The sequence below is a fragment of the Macaca nemestrina genome, chromosome 7, assembly GCF_043159975.1.
Source record: "Macaca nemestrina isolate mMacNem1 chromosome 7, mMacNem.hap1, whole genome shotgun sequence".
Classification (NCBI taxonomy): domain Eukaryota; kingdom Metazoa; phylum Chordata; class Mammalia; order Primates; family Cercopithecidae; genus Macaca; species Macaca nemestrina.
In genome coordinates, this window is record NC_092131.1 from 85,284,013 (window position 1) to 85,300,298 (window position 16,286).

Consider the following 16,286-nt stretch of genomic DNA (forward strand, 5'->3'; position numbering starts at 1 on the left):
AAGTGTAAGACTACTTTGCCTTTCTTCAGAAAAATGTTCCATACTTGAACGTTCATTTAAACGTGGGGGTGTTAAGTAACACACGTGACCCAGAGACATTCCACCTGGAAACCCGGAGTAGGGCCCACGCACCAAGTCCCTGATGTTTAATCGCAGTCTAGAATGTTACTGACTAGTTCACCCAATTTAACAAAGTGTCCGGAGGTCGTTCACTGGATGGTTATGCTGGTGACTGGGCCTTGTTTCACCGAGAAAAAAAGATGGGAAAGAGTGAGAGGACGGTGAGAAAGTGAAAGGGAGAGAGGTGGGGAAGATGTCTGCCAAGGTCCAGGCGAGGTTGGGGGTCGGCGGTCCGGTGGCCCTCAGGGGCCCCCCCGCCCGGGGTTGGCGCCTCGGGCGCGGCGCGTGTGCTTGCGGGCGGGGCGCCCCGCGGCCGCGGGCGGCCAATCCGGGAGGGCGTCCGGGGAGGGGCGGGGCTTGCCGGCTCGGGCTCCGCGAGTCCTCCTTTTTGCACACACACGAATACAAAGAGCCATACGACCTTCGGGTATCCTTTTTCCATTTTTTTTCCCTCCTTAATCTTGTGTGTGTTTTCAAATTTTTAAAAATAGCGATCTGTAGCAGTGCTGGGGTGAGGAAACTGTTGCTAAGGGGAATTTGCTCTTTCCCCCATTTCTTTTTCTGTCTCTCTTCCTCTTTCTTTTTCCTGGTCAAGGTTTTAAATATACCAAGAAGTTGAGAAGCAGGATGGCCGTGTACAACCGTTTCCAGCCAAATTTATAGTTTTTTTTTCAAATCACATTTTAAGAACTGGTAGATTTTTGTGGTTGAGGGACTTTAAAAATTTAGCCGCTTGGGAAGTACAGATTTTTTTAAGCGGGCTGAAGGGATAATGTAAATTTCTGCCACAGGCAACATCGAAGGAAGCAGAGATTTGAGGCTCCCTCAGAAAGCCGTGTGATTGCTTTTTACACACCCACTCCCCAGAACCAAAACCAACTGGCTGGGATGTGGCACTTGTCCAAGGCCAATAGGTTAATATTGGGATATTATAATGGAGACATTCATTTCCCTAGGGAAAGGGGACAGACCTTACAGTGTGTCTTTCACACACATTTTCATTAGAACATTTGTGTGTATGTGTGTGTGTGTGTTTCTTGAAACAAATTTGTAAAGTTATAATTTGGGGTTATTTGTGTATATGTACAATATGTGTGTATATGTGCCATATCAGATTTTATTTTCAAAAGTGATAAATATATCTGGTTTTATGTGTGCAAAGTATCCCCTAGGATGTGAATTTTTTTTCTGTTGTCTTCCCAAATGTGATCGAAACATTTTGTGTGCAAAGCAGAGCTTAGAAGAAATCCTATGCTTAGCATACTTAGGCACTTTCTATGTGCATTTACTATATTTTTCTGCTCCTAAAGGATCAGAATAATGAATAATTAAATAATTGCCAAGGAGTATATAGTCCATGTGGCAAATGAGAGTAGGCAATTTATTGAATCTGTGGTTCAAAGCCTTCAGTGACTGTTTTGCCTAAGTGGTTTTGCTTTTTATTGTCTCACGTTCTTAAATGTACAGCTGTGTATATTTTGGCCTTTATGTGTGGTTTGGTTGGTGTGTTCAGAAGGGAAGTTCTTCCTTGGCTTTTTGACAAAATGGTCGTTTATTGGTTGGAATCTATTCGAAAAGCTCCACAGCTGGCAAAGTATCAGGAAAAAAAATCCAGTCAAGTCTGATTCTCAAAAACTGTTCATGGTGATGGTGATAGGGAGCCAAGAGGATGCAAAGGCAAATAATAGAAGGGATAAGAAATGCCTTTTGGTTATCATGTTGCATTTTTAGAATGGAAAGCCTTCTCCTCATTTCTAAGAGTCACAGAAAAAAAGTATGTGAATTAGAGAAAAACAGTCTCGCAGAGCAGAACCTCCTGTTACAGGAGCCCTATTTTCACTTCATTCTGTCACAGAATCACTGTCTCCTCATTAGAAGTCGTATGGAAAATATCTGTATCCAAATTTGTATTCGCAGATTGGAGTGAAAGCATAGGAGGTATATGGGGTGCTGAGGGAGAAACTGGAATGTCACAGATGCAGTGACAACCAGGAGATTAAAAAGAAAGGATCTACTGTAGAATTTAAATTTCATTACAACAAAACCTCTGTATAATAATGCATTTCTATTACACAGCTAGCATCCTATTCTATTTCAAGCAGTATTTGACTCCTAAATACCGACTGCAATAAAATTACTTGTACAAATTTGTAACAAAAGTGGCCCTGTTTGGGCTTTCTGGGTTTCTTACTTGTGCTGAGTGTATTTTTATTCTCTAACAATTCAAGTCAGACCAGTGCTTAATAAATACTGGCTCGACTGTGGATTATTCCACAAGTTCAGGCCTGCATTTCTTTGAAATCTAGTCAGATTCTAGTGACCTTTGTGATCACGGCAGTAGTTTTTTGTTTTTGTTTTTTTTTAAACGGAGTTTCGCTCTTGTTGCCCAGGCTGGAGTGCAATGGCGCGATCTTGGCTCACTGCAACCTTCGCCTCCTGGGTTCAAGGAATTCTCCTGCCTCGGCCTCCCGAGTAGCTGGGATTACAGGCATGTGCCACCATGCCCAGCTGATTTTTGTATTTTTAGTAGAGACAGGGTTTCACCATGTTGGTCAGGCTGGTCTCCAACTCCTGACCTTAGGTGATCCGCCCGCCTCTGCCTCTCAAAGTGCTGGGATTACAGGCGTTAGCCACCGCGCCCGGCCAGTGACGGCAATTTTTAATGGAGTTTTACCCTTTTTAGCTCTTTTCCACATCAATACAGGTCATCACATATACTTTTTACTTTACTTTTTAGCTTCTCAAAAAATAAGGAAGCTCTCCCCAGAACAGTGCAGAGCCCGTGTTCCTGATTTCCTAGGCCATTTGATTTCTACATCCAGGAACGTAGGGTCATATCCAGTTACTGCTTTTTCTTTCTTTTGTAAGAAAGGAGATAATTCCTCGGACATATATATCATTGGCTTGGCCTTCCAAAGCAAGGCAAAACTAAACTTTGTTGATTTTGCCTGGGAATCCTCGGGGCCCCTAGTATCGGAAACTTAAAAACTATGAGCTACTAATTTGCAGGTGACATGTGAAAGAAATGTAACCGAGGCCAGCAGTAACTAAAAGTCGGCCACCACCCAACGTGTGACGCCGATTTGTGGCCACTGTGCTTATAATCGTGTACACACAGGTTTGTGAGCAACAGGGAACAAAAGCAAGTAAACAAAAACAAGCTAAAGATGGCGTCTGACGGCCTTGAAATAGCCTCCCAGTCTTGTCCCTCCCTGAGGAGGCCCCTCCCCTACCTGACTTTTTGAGTGACTGTTGTTTGCAGCCAATAGTGTCCGTGACCCTGCTCCCCAACCGTCGTATAACCGCCAATCACCGGGAGCCAGAAGGCAAGCGGGGCGGTGTCTCCCCGCGTGCGCGAGCCGGCCGGGTACACGGGGAGGCGCCGCGGGTTCCTCTGCCGCGCGCCCGCCTCAGGCCCAGCCTAGCTGAGTCAGCCCGTGCGGTAGCGCCGGGCACACGCGGTAGAACAACCGTAGGGCTGCTAAGCTGCACCTCCGCGTCAGTTCTCACGGCGAGCGCCGCCTTCAGCCCAGGTTCTCAAAGCTCTCGGTGCTACGTAGTCTACCCTCCCCGGTGACCCGGCGAGATCCCCAGCCGCTCCTCCGGCCGCCCTGCTCTCCGCAGCCCTCCCGGGAATGACCCCCTTTACCCGGGACTCCCAGAGCGCACTGTATGGTTGGGCACAGTGGCGAGTCACCCTGTCGCCTGCGGCCTCTTGAGCAGTCGCCGATCTTTGCCGCCAGCGTCGCTGCGATCGCCCTGCCGGTAGCTGAATCACACTTACCCATCGGAAATGGTTCTGCCGTCCCTGGGGTCCACCTTGTCATCCTTGACTAATATTTAATCAACTAACATTTACCAAGTTCTCGCTGGCACAAGAGAGACTTCTAGGAGCTACTTTTTAATTTTTCAGTTTCTCCATAAATGTAGTGAGTCCCTTACATTAGGCAAACCTGAAATCGGAAATATTAATCTTACCAATGTAATCTTAGCGAGTGTAAATAAAAAGGACTGTGCTATGCTGGGTTAAAAATTCTCATCCTGTTATAGAAATATACCTGGAATTTTCAGATTACATGGAATCCTTTTAAGACCGCATTCTGCCTTCTGGGTCTACAGTTCTGTTTTTTACCCCTAAAAATAAGGTCTTGGATTTTTTGCAGATCATTAGACGAGTCACTCTTTTAAAATGTGGGAAAATAGTATTTTGTGGTATTTACTTAGCTGCTCTTGTGTGATAAGGAGCTCATTTCTGATAAAAATAGGTTTTGAGAGAACCTTTTGACAGGTGAGCCATTTTGCACCTTGAAGTGGAGGAGTAGGACTGACCAACACAGCAGGAGTTTTAAGTGGCCATTTACCTTATTTATTTCTTAAAATGAAGATTATGATATGAATTGCCATGCTTTCAGTAATCACATTTAAGGAAGTCTATTGCTAGCATGACCCTGAATGAGTCAAGCGCCCATTATAAAAACATATATCATTTGAATGATACCGTATCATACACATCTATTAAATAGTGAGAAAACTTTTATTTTTCATAGTTTGGAGGTGAACTCAGTCATGCAGAAAATTCAAACTCAGAATGGGGAGAAAGCAAGCAAGGGAACTGCCAAGAGTATGATATATTTAGTCCTAACAAAAATGTGACTTGGGAGGAAAGGGATAGTTAAAATTATGGCCAGTCTCACCCTGAACTGTCTGTCTAAAGGAGATGAATTTTCTTTCTTTCTTATCTGAATATTTATGAAAAATACCAAAAGTATTGGAAAGTACATTTTTAAGGCTCATTTCACATGTATTTAAATTAGACCAATACTGAAATGAACCCCAAATGCATATATTTTTTGCAAACCTAAGTGTGACATCTACTGTCATGCTGTGTTGGCAACTTATCCCAAGATTGAAGATCTTTTTCTGTTTTTTAGACCTAGTCAGTTGTTTTCAGGACTTTCTACATAACATGTTGCCATCAGTTGAAATTTAAAATGTTAAATAAATACACTTCCCTAATATACTGGTGTCTCCTCTTTATTTATTTATTTTTTAAAGACTGGATCTCGCTATGCTGCCCAGGTTGGTCTCAAACTCCTGGGCTCAAGCGATCCTCCTCTCCTCCCAAAGTGCTGGGATTACAGGCATGACCCACCATGCCCGGCCATGGTATTTCCTGTCAACTGCCTCATTTCTGTCATTCTGGTGGTGGTGGTGGTACCATCCTGTTACTCTTAGGCTTATAATCTTGCAGTTGTCTTTAACCAGTTATCTCTATACCCCATCTCTATACCTCTGTCAATTCTCCTTACCTTACTATATAAGCCCCTTTGCTCTGACCTCTGACATGTACCCTGTTAAGTCCTGTAATTATTTTTTTCCCTAGAATGTCTTACTACCCTATCAGTTCATCTGATACATTGCTCAAGGCTCAACTGGAAGCTTTTATTCTGTAAGAACTCTTTCTCAATATGATTTCATTTTGTTAATCTTTCCATTATTTTGAACTACTCAGAAATTTTTCAATCTATACCATATTATTAGGACTTGCATGTATTTCACTTTGTTATGTATTTGTTTATTTATTTATTTTTGAGACAGTTTCATTCTTGTTGCCCAGGCTGGAGTGCAATGGTGCAATCTCGGCTCATTGCAACCTCCACCTCCTGGGTTCAAGTGATTCTCCTTCCTCAGCCTCCTGAGTAGCTGGGATTACAGGCATGTGCCACCACACCTGGCTAATTTTGTATTTTTAGTAGAGACAGAGTTTCTCCATGTTGGTCAGGCTGGTCTCGAACTCCCGACCTCAGGTGATCTGCCCGCCTCGGCCCCTCAAAGTGGTGAGATTACAGGCGTGAGCCACCACGCCCAGCCTCACTTTGTTTTTTAGATAGTCCATGTTTAGAACATTCCATGTTCTTAAGACATTCCCATCTGAAATACACTTTAAGTACCTTGTAGGTAGAGACTTTGTCTTCCCTTCATTTGAGCACTTAGTAGGTGCAATCCATTTTGGTGAATCATCCTTTAACACGGCCTTACATGTAAAAACTTTTGAGCCTGGGCACAGTGGCTCACACCTGTAATCCCAGCACTTTGGGAGGCCAAGGCGGGCAGATCACTTGAGGTCAGGATTCATTAGTCAGTTGTGGTGGCACACGTCTGTAATCCCAGCTATTCGGGAGGCTGAGGCAGAAGAATTGCTTGAACCTGGGAGGCGGAAGTTGCAGTGAGCCAAAATCATGCCACTGCACTCCAGCCTGGGTGACAGAGAGAGACTCTGTATCCAAAAAAAAAAATATATATATATATATATATATAGGCCGGGTGTGGCTCATGCCTGTAATCTCAGCACTTTGGGAGGCTGAGAAGGGCAGACCACAAGGTCAGGAGTTCAAGAGCAGCTTGGCCAACAGGGTGAAACCCCATCTCTCCTAAAAATACAAAAATTACCCGGGAGTGGTGGCACACGCCTGTAGTCCCAGCTACTCTGGAAGCTGAGGCAGGAGAATCGCTTGAACCTGGGAGGCAGAGGTTGCAGTGAGCCAAGATCATGCCTCTGCACTCTAGCCTGGGCGACAGAGCAAGACTGTCTCAAATAAATAAATAAATTTTTTATATATATATATGAACCTAAAAACACCTCCCCGCACTCACCAGCTCACCTTCTTTTTTTTTTTTGAGCCGGAGTCTCGCCCTGTCTCCCAGGCTGGAGTGCAATGGCGTGATCTCAGCTCATTGCAACCTCTGCCTCCTGAATTCAAGCCATTCTCCTGCCTCAGACTCCCGAGTTAGTAGCTGGGATTACAGGCATCGCGCCACCATGTGCTGCTAATTTTTTTTTTTTTTTTTTTTTTATCTTTAGTAGAGACAGGGTTTCACCATGTTGGCCAGGCTGGTCTCGAACTCACCTCAGGTGACCTGCCCGCCTCAGCCTCCCAAAGTGCTGGGATTATAGGCATAAGCCACGGTGCCGGGCCCAGCTCACCTTCTTTAATGGGGATATATGCAGCTAATGAAATTAATGTTTTGTTTTCAGTCATGTATCCAGCACTTAAATAGTTACCTGGTTAGTAAATATAACATGAAATATTCGTTTATTACCTGGTGATCCCAATTTCTTTCTATAATATAAAGTTTAGGTGACAGACTATAGCAAGAGGCTGGGAAATTAAGTCAGCACTAGTGTCCATGGAAACCAAAAAAGAATTATTTGAATGCCCATTGTGCTAGACCACACTGTACCAGGTTTTTATAGGCAGGTTAATTCAAGAAAACATTTATTTGTTGCCCTGAATGTGATGTTTTAAGATGGACATAGTATGGTAATATACAAAGTAGAAAAACAGAAGAGAAATTGAGGAACAAATTGAATTCACAATAGGAAAATACATTTAGCATTAAAAACTAACATAAAATATTATCCTTAGTCTGAGACCAAGTCATGATAGCAAGTAAATTCCAAATACTCAATTACCTTTCTAATTTGCATCATAGAAGGTTTTGTACCTATAAATGCATCCTCATAGACTTGAGGAATAATGTATTGTTTCTTAGAAATTCATTATTAAATTTGGGGGCAAATTTCCCCAAATTCTGTTTCAAGCCATTGCATTTTATTCAAAATTATGGAATCAGGAGTCAAGGTGGTGGCTTACACCTGTGATCCCAGCTACCCAGGAGTCTGAGGCGGGAGGATGGCTTGAGGCCAGGAGTTGAAGACCAACCTAGGCAACATAGCAAGACCCTGCCTCTTAAAAAAAAAGATTAAGGAATCAGGATGGGTGTCCAGGGTGGGAACACAAAAGGTTACAGGAATAATCATAATATTATGCAGCCATTGCTAGTGGAGCACTGACCATGTGCCAGCACTCTATAGGTGCCTTACATATATTATGTATAATCTTCATAGAAAACACTCAAAGTAGATAGTGATGAGAAAACTTGTACTCAGAAAAGTGAAATAATTTACTCATGTTCATGCAGCTTATACATGGTGCAGCCAGGGGAGAACCTCATTTAAAAAAAAATTTTTTTTGAGATGCAGTTTCGTTCTATCACCCAGGCTAGAGTGCAGTGGCATGATCTTGGCTCACTGCAACTTCTGACTGCTGGGTTCAAGCAATTCTCCTCCCTCAGCCTCCTGAGTAGCTGGGATTACAGACATGTATCACCATGGCTGGCAAATTTTTATATTTTTAGTAGAGATAGGGTTTCACCATGTTGGCCAGACTGGTCCCGAACTCCTAACCTCAAGTTATCCACCCACCTCAGCCTCCCAAAGTGTTGGGATTACAGGCGTGAGCTGTCGCGTCCGGCCACCCTTTTTTTTTTTTTTTTTTGAGATGGAGTCTTGCTCTGTTGCCCAGGCTGGAGTGCAGTGGTGCGATTTCGGCTCACCACAAGCTGCGCCTCCCAGGTTCACACCATTCTCCTGCCTCAGCCTCCCAAGTAGCTGGGACTACAGGCGCACGCCGCCATGCCCGGGTAATTTTTTGTATTTTTAGTAGAGACGGGGTTTCATTCTGTTAGTCAGGATGGTCTCGATCTCCTGACCTCGTGATTCGTCCACCTTGGCCTCCCAAAGTGCTGGGATTACAGGCATGAGCCACCGCCTGGCCTTTTTTTTTTTTTTTTCTTTTTTGAGACGGAGTCTCGCTCTGTCCCCCAGGCTGGAGTGCAGTGGCGCGATCTCAGCTCACTGCAAGCTCCGCCTCCTGGGTTTATGCCATTCTCCTGCCTCAGCCTCCCGAGTAGCTGGGACTACAGGCGCCCGCCACCTCGCCCGGCTAGTTTTTTGTATTTTTTTAGTAGAGACGGGGTTTCACCGTGTTAGCCAGGATGGTCGCGATCTTCTGACCTTGTGATCCGCCCGTCTCGGCCTCCCAAAGTGCTGGGATTACAGGCTTGAGCCACAGCGCCCGGCCTTTTTTTTTTTTTTAACCTGCAATACAGTGCTGTTTTGGAAAGATGACCAAGGAAAGACAACCAAGGAAAGACTATTTAAAGAAGAGGGGCCCGGGCGCAGTGGCTCACACCTGTAATCCCAACACTTTGGGAGGCTGAGGTGGGTGGATCACTTGAGGTCAGGAGTTCGAGATCAGCCTGGCCAACATGGCAAAACCCTGTCTCTACTAAAAATATAAAAATTAGCCATATGTGGTGGCGCGTGTCTGTAATGCCAGCCACTTGGGAGCCTGAGGCAGGAGAATCACTTGAACCCGGGAGGCGGAGCTTGCAGTGAACCCAGATCTTACCATCATACTCTGGCCTGGGCAACAGAGCGAGACTCCGTCTCAAAAAAATGATAAATAAAAATAAAAGAGAGGGGAAGAGCTTGAGGCAGGCTCAACACTGGTAGGGGTAAAAGCCTCTTGCAAGAAAGAGTAACTGCGTGAGGCAAGAGAGTTTGGTACCAGAAGGGAGTTAGACAACTCACCCAGTGTCCCAACCTGATGCATCTTAATAATTACTGATTTTACAAATACTGAACGCAGCTGGCAAGCATTTGAATACTATTATTTATTATCACCAAAACATTCTTTTGCCCACAGCATCCATGTTTAAGAGCAAACTCCCTGCATGATGTAGGTTAAAGAAAGAATTAAAAAGAAAAAGCTCTGCAGGAGCAGTGTAGGCCCTAATTTAGGAAGGAAAAGAATACATAAGTGATTCATCTATAAATTGACATAGAATCGCTTAGTGCTTTCCTTTAACCTTTAGTTTTAATTTGGTTTAACCTTTAGTTTCAGGTTTAACTGTGCCTTCCAGTGACTATAATGACAAGGAAGCTGTAAATGTATTTGAGTTAAGTTTTTGTGAGAAGTAAGTATCTGGCACAGAAAAAGCCATTTCTTCAACATAAAGGGTGGAAAGAGCAAATTAAAGACTATTCTTTGATAACCACATGTAATTAAAATGCATTGTCAGATTTATGTTTTAGTACCTCAGAGGCATTGATATTGCCTGTTTCTGAAATGAGATTGCCTACTCAAAAAGAAAAGAAAAGAAAAGAAAACCCTCAATATATAGAAAATTCTCCTAACCTCCTCCTCTTTTTTTTTTGAGGTGGAGTCTCGCCCTGTTGCCAGGCTGGAATGCAGTGGCATGATCTCGGCTCACTGCAACATCTGCCTCCTGGGTTCAAGTGATTCTCCTGCCCCAGCCTCCCAAGTAGCTGGGATTACAGGCGCCCGCCACAACGCCCGGTTAATTTTTGTATTTTTAATAGAGATGGGATTTCACCATGTTAGTCAGGCTGGTCTTGAACTCCTGACCTCAGGTGATTGCCCCGCCTCAGCCACCCACAGTGCTGGGATTACAAGCGTGAGCCACCATGTCCGGTCCCTCCTCTCCTTTTAATTGTAATGTTTTAATTTACAGGGTAAGAGAGAAATGCATCTCTCAGGGAAATTGTAAACATACTTAAGGTTTTGACACGGAGCATCAGAAGGATTTTTTTTCTACTATCAAGTATTATTTAGAAAATTACAATATTTATTAAGTTCCCTGGAGTGTTCTCAGTGGTACGAATCAACTTCTTTACTCCTTTTTTTCTCTCCTGAAGTAGTTTAGTTGCTTAACTACAGTAATTTAAAAGAAAGGCAGTTTGGTTTATCACTGACATTCTGGTTTCTCCTTTTATGGGGGCTGGTCATGCAGGCAAAGTGGCAGCATGGCTGTTCAGACATTCCTGTTGAATTTTGGATCCACCCTTAAGGAGTATGAGAAATGAAGATAAGGGGCCCCACAGGTGCTTTCTCTGGGCTCCTGGCTGGAAGACTCAGGACAGCTAGTTTCCATTACAGAGACTCATGGCCCAGGTATACGACTATGTGGGAAAGGAGGCTGTGCAGCCCTGGGTTCAATTCCCTGATCTTTTCATTTCATTTCCCTGCCCTCATCCCCAAAGCATTAATGATATAATAGTGAGAAGCTGGTGACATGCTGAGGGGGGCAGTGATGGATATATTCCTTATTTAGGAGTTTTACTCTAAATGTGCATTTGTATGAAAATTATAGAGAGGGTAGAATCATGATTGTCGTGATTCTTAATGTCAACAAAAAGTGGTATCAGGTAAAAAACAAACAAAAAAACAAACAAAAAAAAAACACTACATTGAAAGTACCAATAACTGGTTTCTGCTGTTATTCCTCTGACCTTGAAAAAGACATATAACTTCTCTGTATGTCTCTTCTCTGGACCTGGAGTAATATGTGTTTCCTAGCGCTGTTGAGTAGATGAGGTAACTTACGTGAAGCGTTCTGAACTCCTTAAGGAACAATGTCAAAGCAATGAAATGCAGTACCATTATTACAGTAAAGATGGTGAGGAGGAGGAGGAGGAGACAGATCTACATTTTCTTCCTTAATCATCTAATCTTTCCAGATGCCGGAAGGTCCTTCTGAATCCCTTCCCTGTTCCTTAGGTTGCACTAGTCGGGGGTTCCATGCTGGGGGGCAGAAGGAACGCTCTCTACCCTCTAAAACCATTCATCAGGAAGGCCTTGATTTGTGATGTTCTAGGAGAGCACAGGATCTGCAAATAGAAGGCACCTGTCTCCCTTCTGCAGGCTGAGGAGAGGCCGCCGTGGATTGTGTGCTTCTTCATGGCTTATCTACTCTTCTTTCACAGACCCTACAGCTGGGGGCCTGGGCTCCTCTGACCATCCTCATTGAGAAAGGAAAGTGAGTCAAGAGAAGTCGATGATTCCTACCTGTTGGAGTGGCCCAGCAGTGTAAGCGTGGTTGTTACTGCCCCATCCACCATGTCCTTCAGTGCCACCATTCTCTTCTCCCCTCCCAGTGGCAGTGAGGCCAGATGCTGCTGCTGTGCCTGTAAGAGTGAGACTAATGGAGGCAACACAGGCTCCCAGGGTGGGAATCCTCCTCCTAGCACCCCCATCACAGTGACTGGACATGGCCTGGCTGTTCAGAGCTCAGAGCAGCTCCTGCATATTATCTACCAACGGGTGGATAAGGCAGTGGGTTTGGCCGAAGCTGCTCTGGGTCTTGCCAGAGCCAACAATGAGTTGTTAAAACGTCTCCAGGAGGAAATGGGTGAGCTGAGACAAGGGAAAGTGTCCACCCCTGATGAAGACGGGGAAAGCCGGGCACATAGTTCCCCACCTGAGGAGCCTGGGCCTCTCAAGGAAAGTCCCGGGGAAGCCTTTAAGGCTCTGTCTGCTGTGGAAGAGGAGTGTGACAGCGTGGGTAGCGGCGTGCAGGTGGTGATTGAGGAGCTGCGGCAGCTGGGAGCAGCCTCAGTGGGGCCTGGGCCTTTGGGCTTCCCAGCAACTCAGAGGGACATGCGGCTCCCGGGGTGCACACTGGCTGCCAGCGAGGGGGCCCCCCTGCTCAATCCTGTGAGTATGGCAGCAGAGGGCTGTTGCTCCTAAGTGCTTTTCCTGGCCTTTCACTCTTTTTCCTTTCTGTTCTTTTATTTCCATCTTTAAACCTTTTGTCTGTATTTGTGATAAAGCAAAACAGTACCAAGTTTCCTTTTCCTTCAGGGATAATCAGCTCTCCTATTTTCTTCCTGAACCATTAGCCTCTTTGGCAGAAGGTCATTTTTTGCTGTGTGTAGTGACGGGATGCCCTTCCCTCTCTCTCAATAGCTCCACATGGCACCTTTTCCTCCACAGCTGTCTCGGCTGCTCCATGGGCTCTGCCTCTCCTGGTGAGGATGCCTGCCGTGCACAGACGGTTCATTCATATTTTATTGCAGGCCCTCTGCTTGCCAAGAGGAATTCAGTACAAAGAGAGATGGGAATGTACAGGGGAGAGAGGCAGAGGTGGCGAGAGGAGGAAAAAGTGAGAGGACAAAGATAAAGATAACAGACGACAGGTATAGGGAGGGAAAGAGACAAGTAGAAATGAAGGGCTGAGGGAGGAGAGAAAGTGCAAAAAGGGAGCACAGAAAAAAGGTGAGTCTATGTGGAAAGAGAATCTACACCACAGGAGAGAGACTATGACATAAGGCGAGAGGGAGGTAGAGGAAAGGAAATAAAATGGGAAACGAGAAAAAGAAATGGCCAACTGAGTGTTAACAGGAAGATAATAACATATAGGGAGAAAGAGGGAAGAAAAGGAGGAAGCAAGCAAGCATATTTTGTGAGCAGGAAAAGACATAGATGTACATTGTGCTATTTCAGTTTCTTTATTGCTTAAGGGCCATATGAGCAGGAAAATCCTGGCTGAGTGGAGTAAGAACTGCAGAATGTCACACATGGAAGTATGAAAAGGAGATGGAGCAACTATAGAGATCTTAGAGATAGGAAAATAACAGATGTGGTGCCACTTGAGAGACGGTGGGAGTTCTATCAGCTCTCCTCCACCTTATTCTCTGTCTGTCCTCTCTTTTTCTCCTGCTCCCACGACAAGACATAGACACCCCAGTAAAGAGTAAAGGAGCAGAACACATGGAGTAGATGGGAGGGATGGAACTCCCAGCCCATCTGCTGGATCTGAGAAATGAATACAGAAGCCCCCCTCTCCCCCTCCAGTGTAACACAGCAACTGGTCATTGCTCTCCTGAAGGCACAGCCATATGGGTAATGGCCACTGCTGCTCACCCCAGTCTGTGGCTGGTCAGGACTCTCAGTTGTTCCAGCTCAAGAGGGGAGGACCTGGAAGGTGGGAAGCAGGAGGGTACCAGGCCAGGCATTGCCCTGAGCTGTGGGTTCTTTGAGGCAGGAAAGGCTTCCAGGCTGACAGGATGGAATTAGATTTCACAGTGCAGAAAGCAGCTCACAGGTCTATAAATCTCAGCCTCCTCCCCCGCTTCTTTCTCTCTCTCTCTCTCTGTGTGTGTGTGTGTGTGTGTGTGTGTGTGTGTGTGTGTGTGTGTGTGTGTGTGTGTGTGTGTCTCCCCACTTTCAGTGTTTTGTTTTCTTGACTGCAGAAATCCCCCCTCCTTTCTTCCTCCCTCTCTCCCTTGCTCCCTCCTTCCTTTCCTGGCTCTGTATGTCCTTGATTGAGGGCACAGGCAGTCAGGTAGATGTCAGGGGCTATGACAGTCGAATGTGGCTGGGGTAGGATCAAGGTGAGGGCATGGACTGACTCTGGGAATGGAGGATAGGTGAGGGGAGCTGTCACTGCCAGTCTCTCTTGGGATTTCTGACTTTATATCTTCCTCCTTTGCTCATTTTTCTTTTATGTCTCCTCTTTATTGTTGTTACTGTTTTATTTTCTTACTCCTTCTCTTGCTTGGTTTCTTTCTTGTCATCACTTCTTCTCCCAGTCCTTTCAGAGAAAACACTTACCTAGCTACATTTCTTATATCCAAGAGCTATCTATAAATGACGATTCACAAACAGTGTCAGAAGCATGCTTTCTCCTTGTGAGCAGCCCTACGGTAACAACCCAACATGAGAGGCCCTGTACACACAAGAAATATTTGCCCAACACTCATAGGAGTCCCAGAGAAACAAGCCATTGAGCATTAAAGACTGTGCTACAGTCCCCCTTCTTTCCACTTTCTGTTCACTATTCTTAGCCAAAGAATGATGGTTAACCAGGTTCCTCTAAGCCTGGCTGGCTAATAGGCTATTATTTTTTTACATTCTTAGCTGGTGGATGATTATGTGGCCTCTGAGGGTGCAGTACAGCGAGTTCTGGTCCCTGCTTATGCCAAACAGCTCTCACCAGCCACACAACTGGCAATCCAGCGGGCAACCTCAGAGACAGGACCAGAAAATGGAACCAAGCTGCCACCACCCCGCCCTGAGGACATGCTGAATGCCACTGCTGCGCTGGACAGTGCCTTGGAAGAGTCAGGCCCTGGGAGTACTGGAGAGCTGAGACACTCTCTAGGGCTGACTGTTTCCCCATGCAGGACCAGAGGAAGTGGGCAGAAGAACTCCAGGCGTAAGCGGGATCTGGTACTCTCTGTGAGTGAGCTCAATTGCTATAAATTTTTCTCCAGTCTGGAAAGATAAGTGAAGAATGAAGGGTGGGTTGATTTTAGGCCCCCCATATTGAATGAATACTATACTGAATCCTACCAGAGTGGGAGGGATAAGGAGAGAGGTTATTCTGTAACACTAGGGATAGGAAGTCCCCTGCTAAACATCAAACTTTTAGACTTTTCCAGATAATGTGGTATCTTCCTTTATATCACATCTGCTGTCCTTTTTTTTTGAGACAGAGTCTCACTCTGTCACCCAGGCTGGAGTGCAATGGTGCGATCTCAGCTCACTGCAACCTCCGCCTCCCAGGTTCAAGTGATTCTCTAGTCTCAGCCTCCTGAGTAGCTGGGATTACAGGCACATGCCACCACCCCCAGCTAATTTTTGTATTTTTAGTAGAGACCAGGTTTTGCCATGTTGGTCAGGCTGGTCTTGAACTCCTGAGCTCAGGTGATCCACCCGCCTTGGCCTCCCAAAGTATTGGGATTACAGGCGTGAGCCGCCATGACCGGCCTTCCCAGTGTTCTAATAATCCTGATGAGAAGATCTTTAAGGGATTGAGCAGATTGATCACCAAAGGGTAACTCTGGAAATTGCCTGCAAATTAAGCTAGTGTGCAGAGTAAGTGGCAAGGGACAACTTGGGTGGAAAAGCAAGTGAAGCTGTCCTGAGGTAGTCTCAAGCTTCAGAGATGGAGAGAGTCACTAGACCTTCAGCTCAGTTATAGAGGTTTGGAGATTCCAGTCATCCCAAGAGCTCTTAGCCAGGAAGGGACTGGCCTGAACCAGGTCTGCCTAAAAGCTTCTTGTAGTGGCTGGGAGCCCAAAGAACATCCTGCTGAGCTGGGAGTCCCCGTCCTGGCAGCTGACCAAACTTAGAGAAGTTCTAGGGCAGCAGTTCTCAACCTGGGGTGATTTTACCCCCAGGAGACATTTGGAAACATCTGGAGACATTTGTGATTATTACAACTGGTGGGTGGCTGGGGGCAGGGGAAGGAGAATGCTACTGACATCTAGTGGGTGTTCTGCTAAACATCCTACAGTGCACACGACAGCCCCCATAACAAAGAATTATCCAGCTCAAAATGCCAATAGTGAAGAGGTTGAGAAATCTTCTTTAAAGTGACCACAGTCTTTGGGATAAACTCTATATGCAAAAACTTCTTTTTTTTTTTTTTTTTTTTTTTTTTTTTTTTTTTGCTTTCTTGAGACAGGGTCTCACTCCCATTGCCCAGGCTGGAGTGCAGTGGTGTGATCATGG

At 45.3% G+C, this 16,286-nt stretch overlaps 1 protein-coding gene and 1 long non-coding RNA gene across 10 annotated transcripts in view; one reads left to right on the forward strand and one right to left on the reverse strand.

Annotated features, from left to right (window-relative positions):
• Positions 1 to 16,286, forward strand: part of C7H14orf93 (chromosome 7 C14orf93 homolog) — a 25,571-nt gene continuing 9,285 nt past the window's right edge. Inside the window, exons 1-3 of one of the 5 annotated variants that reach the window (XM_011772335.3) lie at positions 1 to 281; positions 11,753 to 12,482; positions 14,688 to 15,008. In XM_011772335.3, the coding sequence (XP_011770637.1) occupies positions 11,886 to 12,482; positions 14,688 to 15,008 (918 nt within the window). In that variant the 5' untranslated portion in view covers positions 1 to 281; positions 11,753 to 11,885. Of the gene's footprint in view, positions 282 to 486; positions 548 to 568; positions 4,050 to 9,254; positions 10,941 to 11,506; positions 12,483 to 14,687; positions 15,009 to 16,286 lie in introns of those variants that run through there. The other 4 variants (XM_011772331.3, XM_011772334.3, XM_071100453.1 and 1 more) reach the window with 4 other exon arrangements.
• LOC139364340 (uncharacterized) overlaps positions 14,908 to 16,286 on the reverse strand; it is a 19,600-nt gene continuing 18,221 nt past the window's right edge. For all 5 annotated transcript variants that reach the window (XR_011626011.1, XR_011626012.1, XR_011626014.1 and 2 more), the window contains one exon: positions 14,908 to 15,044. This is a non-coding gene — a long non-coding RNA (uncharacterized lncRNA). The remainder of the gene's footprint in view (positions 15,045 to 16,286) is intronic.